Source organism: Bos grunniens, chromosome 2 (genome assembly GCF_055505025.1).
Source record: "Bos grunniens cultivar Pamir isolate PY7600 chromosome 2, Bosgru_T2T1.0, whole genome shotgun sequence".
Taxonomy (NCBI): domain Eukaryota; kingdom Metazoa; phylum Chordata; class Mammalia; order Artiodactyla; family Bovidae; genus Bos; species Bos grunniens.
Genome location: NC_141166.1, coordinates 106186781 through 106198950, shown reverse-complemented (window position 1 = coordinate 106198950; position 12170 = coordinate 106186781). Strand labels below are relative to the sequence as shown.

At 36.2% G+C, this 12170-nt stretch overlaps 1 protein-coding gene across 5 annotated transcripts in view; it reads right to left on the bottom strand.

Moving 5' to 3' along the window:
- The window catches only part of CSRNP3 (cysteine and serine rich nuclear protein 3), a 195228-nt gene that overhangs the window by 71386 nt on the left and 111672 nt on the right, over positions 1-12170 (bottom strand). For 3 of the 5 annotated variants that reach the window (XM_086370605.1, XM_086370619.1, XM_086370611.1), the window contains one exon: positions 6944-7114. In XM_086370605.1, the coding sequence (XP_086226731.1) occupies positions 6944-7114 (171 nt within the window). Of the gene's footprint in view, positions 1-6943; positions 7115-7614; positions 7918-8049; positions 8383-12170 lie in introns of those variants that run through there. The other 2 variants (XM_086370624.1, XM_086370630.1) reach the window with 2 other exon arrangements.

Below are 12170 nucleotides of genomic sequence, written 5' to 3'. Positions count from 1 at the left end.
GGGAGGAAAATGGTTAAGAGTCAAGGCCTCACCGCACTCTCGGCAAAAAAAGCCAAAACAAAAGAGTGAATATAAAAGGTGCTCTGGAAAGATATGTAAAGATAAAAAGTGGGTATTATGTTGGGGAAAGGGATTCCCAGCTAGTGCTAGTGGTAAAGAGTCCACCTGGCAATGCAGGAGACATAAGAGATGTGAGTTTGATCCCTGGGTCAGGAAGATCCCCTGGAGAAGAGCATGGCAACCCATACCAGTATTCTTGCCTGTAGAATCCCATAGACAGAGAAGCCTGGTGGGCTATAGTCCATGGGGGTCACAAAGAGTTGGACATGACTGAAACAACATAGCATGCATCCACATGTTGGGGAAAACAAGAGTATGAGATAAAAATATGGGTAGAGGGAGAAATGGAGTGGAAGGAGAAGGGGTATGGTCTGAGTTTAGAGCACTGAGATTTGATATTTCAACGATAGAGCTGTACTGGTTTGTCAAACTATCATGGGTAAAGCTGTGGACACAAGCAGCTATGAGGAGTGGAGAAAAATGATATGAATGGAATAGAAGACTCCAGAATAGAGGTGGTCAAGGAAACAAGAGGCTAATGGTTCAGTCAGCTATCACATGGCTATTCACATCATGGTGGGAAATACTGGGATGGAAAGAAGATAGAAAACCATTGCCAAAGTGTTTGAAATACCAGGAGATTCAGGAAAGAGGATGAGTAGAATAAGAGACTTGGTAAAGTTTTCATAGAGAAAAAACATTTGATATGAGCCTTGTAGCGGGTACAGAACTTCGTAGTCAGAGATTGAGAAGCAGAGGAGAAGAACTTTCAGCCTGAGGGATGGGGAAAGTAAGGTCAGAGGAGGCAGCCAAGGTTGACTATTTCTGATTCAATGCACTGGATTTCCCAGACCTCTCAGGCAAAATAATCTGAAAATAATTCCACTGTATATCAGTCAATGGCTTTTATAACACATTCAAGTGAGTATTAAATATTTTCCAAATGGACCACTAACTTGTATCTATTTCTTTCACTCAAACTACTTAAATCCCATATTTCCACTAAACTAAACACTTAATGACTTAACTGGTCCGTGGCTAGTGTCCAGATAGGGACATGACCTACTATGTAAATCTGCAACTGGTTCCAGATCTGATCTCACAATGCCAGGCTAACTGGTTCTTTTCTAGCACAAGGAGATGAAGGGAGTCAGGGTCTGGGAAGGTCTTAATTTAACAGCTTATCAGAGGTTCCTTGCCCTATGTTGCTTCTCTTTTCCTACTTGGTTTCTGCTCTAACTTAAGACCAATTTTGATCCTTGTTCTTAGAACCATATTATCACAAGGTAGGAAGAAGCTTTTGAGGGTCACATGGTGCCTACTCCTGCTCAAAGACTTCCCTAAAACTTCGATTTTCACTTTCTGCCTTAACACACCTCCATTGTTTGAAAATTTATTGATTCAGGGATTGATTGCTACGTTTGTTTTTGCTATAGTAAGTTCTTAAGTTATTATCACAATGCTGAGTAGACACGACCTGTAATCTGAGCTGTATTTACCGCCGGTAGTCTATCATTTTGACATGTCTAAAAGCACCTACCACAGAGACTGAACATAAGATACACCATATCTGTCAAAACGGAATCTAAATGTTCGATGCATGTTAACTGCTTGGTAAAGAGAATAGATATGTTTTGGTTGTACTTCCACCACAAAGTTTCACGTCAAGATCTGATTTCCATTGATTTTTAATCTCTAATCCCACTATAAAATGTGCAGTCAGTGGGAGGGAATTGACATTGGAGGGAAACGGTGACTTGGATGCACGTGGCAGCATATTCATGCCCTATGTATTCAGAGAGAAACTGAGGGAAGTATGGAAGGAGGGAGGGAGGGCGGGAGACAAACACAGATTATAACTCAGCCATCGGATAAATTAATATACCTCTGAATGTTAACTTCTACTTGTATAAAATGGGTACAATAATGGCTCCTAATCAAACAATGATTTTAGGCTACGCAGTGAACTCAAGAATGTGGAACTGTACATTAGAAACTCTTATCCTATGTAAGACATCCACCATCAGATTTCACATGCCATTTAGAATACCTATCATTTTGCCTTTTGATATTTCCACTTCCTAAATACTATATGTTTATTTGTAGAAAGACTGTGTTTCAGGAAAAATATGTGTTCCTTGGGGGAGGATGCTTTGTCGAACAGCTTCTCATTACTTGTGGGAAGTGCCAAGAACCTTGAAAGGGTAGGAAAAAATCATACCGGCTTCTCTGTAGCTCTCCCTGTGACAGAGCTCAAGTGCAGGCTGATTGGCTATAGAGCCACAGGGATTTGATGAAACAAAGCGTTCCACAGCAATACAGAATCCAGCGGCTTCTATCTCAAGGGAAGTACAAGATATGACCTTGGTTGATCGCGGGCGAGTATGCTAGCTGCCTAGCAAAACTCCAAAGTCCAAGGAAAAAGGCATAATGTCTTTACTGATTTACATTTCGAAGCTTTTAATATCATAATGTGATGTGCTACAAACTGAATAGGCTTACAGAAAGCATGGAATAGCATGGAATTTTCTACTACCATAGATGCTGCCTCGTTCCACATGATTTGTATCAATTCCTATATTTGTAATGATAACAAAATGTTATGTTACACAATATGTTAGTGCTTATAAAGCACTGGGTGTACCTGACATTTTAAATTTGAAAGATGACCTCACAATGAGTGAGATTTAAATAACCGTATCTTAAAAGATCTGTGTGAAGCTAAATTTGATTTCCTAATACCACATAAATTTGATAGTAATCAAAAATCCTTCTTTACGGTAATTACTTTTATTTTGAAAGTAGAAAAATATATTAAAGAAATAAGATTCATCAATAATAATACATATTTCTATAAATGACTTCAGATCAGTACATACTTTAATCTAGCTGAAAAAATAAATAAAACATTTTACAAAAATTTGTGCCTCTATTTGGGGCTAGCAAATGATTTGAAATACATTGCAAGAAACAAGAAATCTTTTTAAATACTCTCACATGGGTTAACATGTTCAGATCTTTTATACAGCAAATATTAATAATCTAGGGAGAATTTTTGTTTTTTGATGTTTTGCCTTTTTTTCTCCCACTTTTTATCCTTCCCCATAATGTTAATATGGTAAACTAAACAGACTATTAAATCAAAAGGGCACTTTTGATTAAATCAATCATTTAATTGTCTTTAAAAATGAAAAATCTCTGCCAGATTTCATTTAATACAAAGTTCAATTATCAAGTTTGAAAACTAACTATTGCCAACTACCACTGACAATAAATGATGAGTTGAAAATTTCAGTAACTTCTTGGGTACCACAAAATATGTCTATTTTATTCAACAGGAAAAATAACATCTGTTGGACATAACTCAAAAACTCTTTACTAGCTAATTGAAGCATTGCATGATTTAGTGATCATGCCATTTGCTTACATAAACACAATCTAAACTATAGTTATTTTAGTTTAAATTTAAAACACTTTTTGTGAAATATATAAATATTAACTGAAATAAAAATGAACAAATATGAAATTAATCTATCATTCTAATACTTCAAAAAACCAATTGCTTTCAGTTTTTAGAGTAATTTAATCATTGGAGAAGGAACTGGCAACCCACTCCAGTGTTCTTGCTTGGAGAATCCCAGGGATGGGGGAGCCTGGTGGGCTGCCATCTATGGGGTCGCACAGAGTCAGACATGACTGAAGCGACTTAGCAGCACTTAGCAGCATGATACAAAGACATTCCCTGGCAGTGTAGGTAAAATTGTGTGTTCTCCTTTTCTTAACACTACCTCATGTCTTCATGCTGTGCTGTGCTAAGTCACTTCAGTCGTGTCCGATTTTTTGCAACCCTGTGGAATGTATCCAGCCAGGCTCCTCTGTCCGTCATACTCTCCAGGCAAGAATACTGGAGTGGGTTACCTGTGCCCTCTTCCAGGGGATCTTCCTGACCCAGGGATAGAAACTGCATCTTCTGCATGCCCGCAGATTCTTTACCATTAGCACCACCTGGGAAGCCCCATGTCTTCATAATTATCATGAAAATACATTAACTGTATCAGCTACCATAAACGTAATGAATCATTTCTCCACTCCTAGACACATGACCTTCCTCTTCCCTACCCCAATCCCCATTTTTTGGCATTGCCCTCAACCATCAACATTTTCAATTATGTATTTTCCCTGCGTTTTTGATGTTTTCCCCTTTAGACAAATTATCTATAATTGTATAGATGTATAGAGATGAATATCATTATGGCTCTTATATTTCCAAAGTGCTTTATAAATTTCATTGCCATCAATAGCAATATGGATGTACATACAATTTGTACTGTGACCGTCACCAGCACTTAAGTACTGTACTACTATTTTTTATTGGAGAGAGGAATTTCATTCATAGAGATGAAATTTCCACGATTTCATACAATGAAGTCTCACTAGTACTACTTTACTCTCTGTTATTACTACTGTAATGCTTCAAAATATTTGCTAATTATATTTGCTATCATGTTGATTATCTTTGAAGGTATGTATCTTAATTTATATAAAAAATTTACATGTGTATTTTTGTATGCCATTAGACAATAATGCTTGGCCATACTAACTGCAAATTTCTTTCCAATATAGATTATTTTACTTTGGGCTTTTGGGGGGATCAGGTATGTTTAATACTTTTCTATTATTAAATATTTTAAGTATTTTGTTTGCAATGTGACTTTTTTATGTTACTTCAAAGCTCAGATAACAATCCTACCAAACATTTAGCAAATATGTAATTTCCCCCATGATATGAATTTTAAAAATCTTTGTCTACTTACTCCATCTGAAATGTATTTTGGTATAAGTTGTGAGATGGGTTTCTGAATTTTTCTATTTCAAACTCTAACACCAAAATCATTTATTAAATACTTCCTCCCTCACACTGTTTTATAATGCTCTATTCATATAACGTATGTATATATAATATATAATTCTTATCTATACTACATTGAGATTTTCTCTATTTTCTTAGATCTAATACAGTAGCAAAAATGTTAAACTATATAATTTTCTACGATTATTTGATATCTGGGGTAGCTTTTCAAGATTTATGGCTTCTTTTTAAAAATATCCCTTTATTCTCATTAGCTTATTTTTCCAAATAGATTTTATTATTCCATCACCTCTAAAAAAGTCTAGTTGAGGGTTTTATAAAGATTATACTTTTATATCCACAAATTAATGTGGAAAGATTTAATAGATTTACCTTTATATCCAGAAGCATAACCTGTCTCTTCATTAATTCAAGTACTTTTCTAACTCACAATAAATCGCATTATAAAGACATGGCCAATATTATATAATTAAAGGGCAGAATGAGATAATAGAAAAGGTGAAGACTATGGGATGGGACACATAAATATATGGAGATATATATATATATGTATATATACACATACATGTATATATGTGTGTCTAGTCTTAAATCCTATGTGATCTTGGGCAAGATATTTAGCCTCTTTGAGCCTCAGTTATTTCCTCTGTAAACTGAAGGTAGTGGTTCTTCCAGGATGGCTGTAAAGGGTAGGAATAATGTCTATAAAGCTATTGGATCACAGCATGTGCCCAATAAATGTGAGCTATGAGAATAAATTTTAATATAACATGTGCTCAGTACTTGACATTTTACAAAGTTCTTTCATGTGTATTATCTCACTTGCTCTTTGATCTTCACAAAACCATCTTAGATGATGATGTTGTTGTTATTATCACTGTTAATATTAAGGCCAAACACATAACATACATCTTTAAAATCAAAACACAAGCTCATTTCACACTATCATGACATTTGTAAATATATCTGAAGATCAACCTACATCACACAATTACTTTGTCCCTGAATATTTGATGACATTTTTGTTATAATAATTGTAGACGTCCTCTCATTCTATTTTCTATGAGTTTTGCTTGCTTAAAGGAATGCTGTTGATTTTAGTATATGTGTCTCATGTTCAATAGTTTTATTGAGCTCCTTATTAACTCTTAAAAATATGATTAATTCTCTTGGTTTTCTCGGTAGTCACATTACCAAAATAAATTCTATATTATGTAATGACATATTAATAAAATCAGCTACTTAACTGAAAAATAAAAAACTAAAATTAGTTATTTGTCATCATATCACGATATATTAAAAGCTTCCTGTGGGAAACATAAACTCAAGATTATTTAGCTAGTAATAGTTTCATTTAGCCTGTAGACTGTATTACCTTATGAAATTCCCTTGTCAGTCCTTCAAACCTCACAGTACCTTGCCTGACAGGAAGCTGTGATGCTACAGGGCAGTGGAAAAAGAGAAAGAATACAGCTTTTTCATTTTGTGGGCTTTAAATATTATTCTTAAGGATAAGAGAAGGGATGTGTAGAAAGAGGTATAAACAGTACTTGCACATTTGGGAGAGTTTTGCTGCTGTTTAATCTCTTAAATCATGGTTGGCTATGCGCTTTCTCAGTAAGCCCAGACTTTCCACTCCCAAATACATCTTCCCCATGTTGTTGTTTTTTTTTTTTTCTCCTAGAGTATCATTTCAGCTATGATGAGGATACATTTTTTGTGCCTAGACATGTCTTTCCGCATCCCAGAGTAGGGCATTTCCTTTGAAAAGTAATAATAATAAAAAGTCATTTTTCATTGAATCTGTTGGTTAACACTATCAAATAATCCACTAAACAAAGGAATCCACTGATGCCTCAAAAATCTTTCATTTTTCCTTAATCATGTCTTGCTTTTAGTTCAATTGTACAAGCAAAACAAAATTAGGAATAACAGTTAAAAAATCACCACAATGATACAATTGTTTTCACTGTAGAACCAAACAATCCGTCTCAGTCATGGATTTGTACTCACGGGGAAAATGATTAGAAGTGGATGGATTGACACTGTCCCCACTGTCAGCGCTTTCACTGCTGGAAACTTCATCATCTGATTCCCGCACAGAGGAGCAGGGCGAGGAGCCGTCAACTTCTTCAAACTTCCTCTTTAAAATTCCACTCATCGCTGCAGCGCTGTCACATGTACCTGTAACAGGAACGGGAGCAGCGGAGCATTGAAATATTTGACCGCTGGATGTGCAGCCAAGGTCTCTGGAGTCATTTTTATATGGCTTTTTATACATGAGCTGAGTTTTCCCTTGAAAGGATCACTAAGCAGTTTTTAAAAAATATTTTCAGAAATGAAATTAGATTAAATATGAGCATCTGACCATTTGCTTACCAAAATGTAACAATTTTTTAGACATATTTCATTTTAATGCACTACCTCTATTCCTTTTTGTTGGCAAGTTGAGAAAATCCACTTAAGTCTGTAAAATTCTGTAACAAAGATAAATGTTAATGTTCCCCAAAGTCCTAAACGATTAATGGAAGGAACACGGATAAGTATGCAAAAACTTCATACTCAAGTTTTAAAATGCAAGAAACCCAGTTAGCTGAGCACAACGAAGCGTATGCAATCAGGTCTAAATTTTAGGTAGTTTCCGCTTAACTATTACAATAAAGTGAAACGCTTCCACATGATACCTGGTTGCTGAAGCTGTCGCCACAGTTTCAGAAACCTCCTAAGGATATTTACCAGGGATATAGCACTAATTGGGTGGGAAGAGTGAAGAGTGGGAAGTGGAGGTAGTTTCTCCTAAATTCTTTCTCTAGGCTGAATGATGTGTCTTCTCTCCTTGAGCTGCCCTCTCTCCATCTTCATCATTTACCTTGACATATGCACAGGGCATAAACTTTCTGCCAATGTAAACATATTTCAGGAATAACTTATCTACATATTAGCTCAGATATAGGTGGATGGTCTAACATTGCTAAATTAAATTAACTAAGCTGAAGGTATTACTAGGTTGATTCCATTCATTCTATCTTCCATCTTATTTATGTCAGCTGATTTTTAACTCCCATTTAAGTTCTTTGTTACATTATCTAGGTACTGGCTTCAGAAATTGCTGTAATTACCTCCTTCTCTATGCAAATCACACAGCGCACAGCCTGACCAGATCCCCGGAGCTGGGCCAGCTTTTCAAATTCTATTCGGATTAGCAGCATCAGAACCACCTAAGGGGGAAATCTCAGAAATGCAAACTCTAACTAATGCAAACTCTAAAGCCTCATTCCGGATCTACTGAATCAGAAACTCCCTTGGAGGTTAGGGCCTAGGACACTGCTCTCCGAAGCCCTCCAGGTGATTCTGATACATACTCAAATTGAGGGCCATTTGCCTAATTTCTAGTCTGTTCTCCAGTAGCTCCTTCCTTGAGTGTGGCCACACACCAGCCCCAGAGAGTTATGTAACTCAACACTCAATTCCTAATAAAATCTTCTGCGTCCATCACTGGTGTGACTTCTAGTAAAGTTAAGGACAGTATTAGATGTCTCTTAAGTATCATTAATTTACATTTACTCTACTCATCTATTCATGTGTTTAGTAACCAGTAGGCATATGCTTGACTCCTTCAGTGGAGTAAGGGGATACAAAAAGGAGTAGAATGTGTTACCTGCTCCCAAGAAGCAAGCATTCACTATACTGGGCTGCATGGAATTGAGAATACCTCCAAATTCATGTTCTATTGCCTTGTTTTACTAATTTATGTCTTTTCATGACTTATATTAACAATAGATAACTGATAGCAATAAGAAGATACTGCTCTGTCCACTCTTTTGAGAATAAAATCTCTACTCTGACACTTCTTTTACCACTATTCAGATTGGCTTATTATTTTCTCTGTTTTAAAGAGTATGAAATGCATATAATGTTCATGCATATCTGAGCAGGGTGGAGGGGGAAAAAGATATTTTAAGTAAAGTTCCTGAAATAAAAGTAGGACAGGATATAAATTTGAAAATTGTTCACTTCAAACAAGATGCAAAGTAATTCATGAGGGAGAGAGACCAAGACACAAAGTAATACAAGATGGATACCCATGTTTAAAAAGTACATTTTAAAATAAGATATTACAATGGTAACACTTAAAAACCATGTCCTTAAGCGCCACTTAACCATCTGATCTCCCCCAACTTCCTTGAGAAAGGCAGATTTCTTGACAATCAAGAACACCCAACTGGCCAAAGGAAACTACATTCCAGCATGGCAAAACGTGGTACTTGGCACTCTTCTCTTCCTTTCTCACTTCCTCAAGCATAAGAGGGGAAATGTTTGGAGGGATGCTAAGAGAATTCAAAAATCTCTTTTCCCATTGTTGTTACATTTGTACTGGCAAGACCTGAAGCAGTGGAGTTGAAGGCTGACTGCAATTTCTGTCTACATCTTTGGGACTCAAAGAGCCTAAGCTCTTCCCAGGTCAAAGGAAAAAAGGAACTGACTGCTTAAGATGGGATTAGTATCTATGCTGAAAATTAAACATTCAAATAATTACAGGTGGGTATAACTTTAACTTTGGGCTTCCCTGGTGGCTCAGATGATAAAGAATCTGCCTGCAATGCAGGAGACCCATTGAAAGCAAACAGTAGTGGATGGGAGAGAATAATTAGGAGGTGGTTGTCCTAGTCCAAGTGAGAAATGGTGATACCCTTGATTAATATGTGTTTCAGGGTTTGATCCCTGAGTCAGGAAGATCCCCTGGAGAAGGGCATGGCAACCCACTCTAGTATTCTTGCCTGGTGAACTCCCTGGACAGAGGAGTCTAGTGGGCCACAGTCCATGGGGTCACAAAGAGCGACTTACACTTTATAACTTCATAACTTCATTCATACCAGTGAAACTGGTTAAGTGCTAAACTGCTTGTGCAGCAACCAAGCATAACACCTGTCTAGTTTCACAGCCTTTAAAAAATATTATTTGAGTGTAACAAGATGTTATAACAAATTATGAGGGCCAAATGACGTATTGCTTACCAGCAGATAAACCTTGATCAAGACCTAATAGTGGAATGGTAAAAGGAGCATGTGGTTTTCTCCTACATCATCTATACTATCTCACTAGGAAGAAAAGAATACAAGAATTTAAAGGGAAGGCCTGTTAATAGAGGAGTTGTATATACTTGGTTTGCTTGTACCCTGTATTGTTTCTCTCAGAATTTGAGGACAACCATATGTAGGTAGCTAGGTATAAACGCAGGTGAGCAGAATCAATGCTTGTCCTGTGGCTGCACAGCTCCTTAACTTGTCATATATTTTCTTCCTAAAGATGAGACATAATTAAACTCGGTAGGTATGAAGCCAGTGTAAAAGTGGTCAACATTTCAAATTGGTAAACAGCATTAAAGCTCGAAGAACAGAAGATAAACCTGGACAGGCATTAATTTACTCTAAATATGATAAGCTGAAAATTTGTCTCGTTAACAGCCATTTAAATACAGCTACCATTTTCCAATTCAAGAAACACATGTTAATCAACGGTATCACCATTTCTCACTTGGACTAGGACAACCACCTCCTAATTATTCTCTCTCATCCACCACTGTTAGCCTTCAATGGGTTTTCCAGGTTGGAGGCAGAACGATAAATTTAAAATGTAAATGTGATCATGTCCATAGCTTAAACTCTTAAGTGGCTTTGGACTGCCTTAGGATAAAGTTCAAAATCCTCAAAACGGCTTATAAAGTCTTTAACAACATACTGTGGTTAACTTCACTTTTTTGGACCATTTGGCCTTGTTGCCAGTATTTCAGCTCTAAAAATAATTCACTTTCTCCAACCTGTCTTTTCTCTCTGGACTCTAAGCCCTTTGATGTATGCATGATTTCTTGCAATCTCCTTTTTAATTTCTTTTCCCATAGCACTTACCACCTTCTAAATCTATATTATTTATTTATGTACTTTTAGGTTTATTGATTATTTTTCATCCCCTGCTGGAAGATACAAAAGTGGGAATATTTCTCTACAGATGTTCCAAGCATCTAGAACAATGCTTTATATCTAATAGGGGCTCAGTAAATATTTGTATGATGAATGAATGAAACTCTTCCATTTCCATAGTTTAATTATGTTGTCAGTGTCTATTTTCTCTGATAGACTAAAAGCTCCATAAAGCAGAATCATGTTCATCTCATTCACCATTCTATCTCTCCTAACAAAATATCTGGCATATTTGATTAGATGAGAATCAAAATGAGATGAAATTGACCTCAAAACGTCATACAATTTCTTTTTGCTTGCAAGCAATCCAAAAGCCAATTCTAGCTAACTTAAGCACAAAGACATCTGTTGGAAAAATACTGAACTAGTTGATGCAATCTAAGATACAGCTGAAATGCAAAATTGAGGAACAGCAGGAATAAGGACAGCTTCTAGATTACGGCTGTAGAAATTCCTTGATGTGTTTTTTTGGTGTTTTTTTTTTTTTTTAACAGCACCACTGTTACCGGGTTTAAGTCTAGCAACTTCTGTGTCTCACAGTTTAAGCCTAATGTTCCAAGGCATGAGCAACCTTTAGCCCACTTTGGGTCAGGTGTCAGTCCTGTGACCATTATACTACAGGGCCAATGGGCAAGGAGCCACCCAATTAGGTATCACTACAAAGAACCTCACCCAGAGGCTTCAATAAGCTCACCGCATTTCAAAGTCAATACTCTCTCCTTGTCTAGCACTGATTTATCTAATTTTTTCATTTATTAATATATCCATGAATTCATCACTTGGCCAGCCTCTTGGTTTGGGATTCCTTTTTCCCTACACTCAAGTGCCCTTTCTATTGCCAAATTCAACTTTAAAATTCTAAAAAACATCTTATAATCTTGGGTATCTGTTATTCTTAATTAACATATACTATTTATTTCATATTTGTATTAGATGTGAGAAGCCTCTGGACACGTTTAAAGAAAAAGTAGTTGAAAAGTAGAAATGTCTCCATCTCTACTCAAAAAGATACTGATAAACTATACCAGATTTTCTATGATTATAAGTACAATTATTTTATTTAATGTATTTCTGGAAAAAATGTCAGAAACCAGAAGGCTGGAGGGTGAAAATAAGTAAGACATTGGATAAAAATGTACATTTTAATGCCTTGGGAAGAATGATTGAAGCTAAATTTTGGCTATTTGTTGGAATCCTGTTCATGTTCCTCTCTTTCAACAGACTAAAAATTTCATAGCTTCTCTAGGTAACTCACTGAGTTC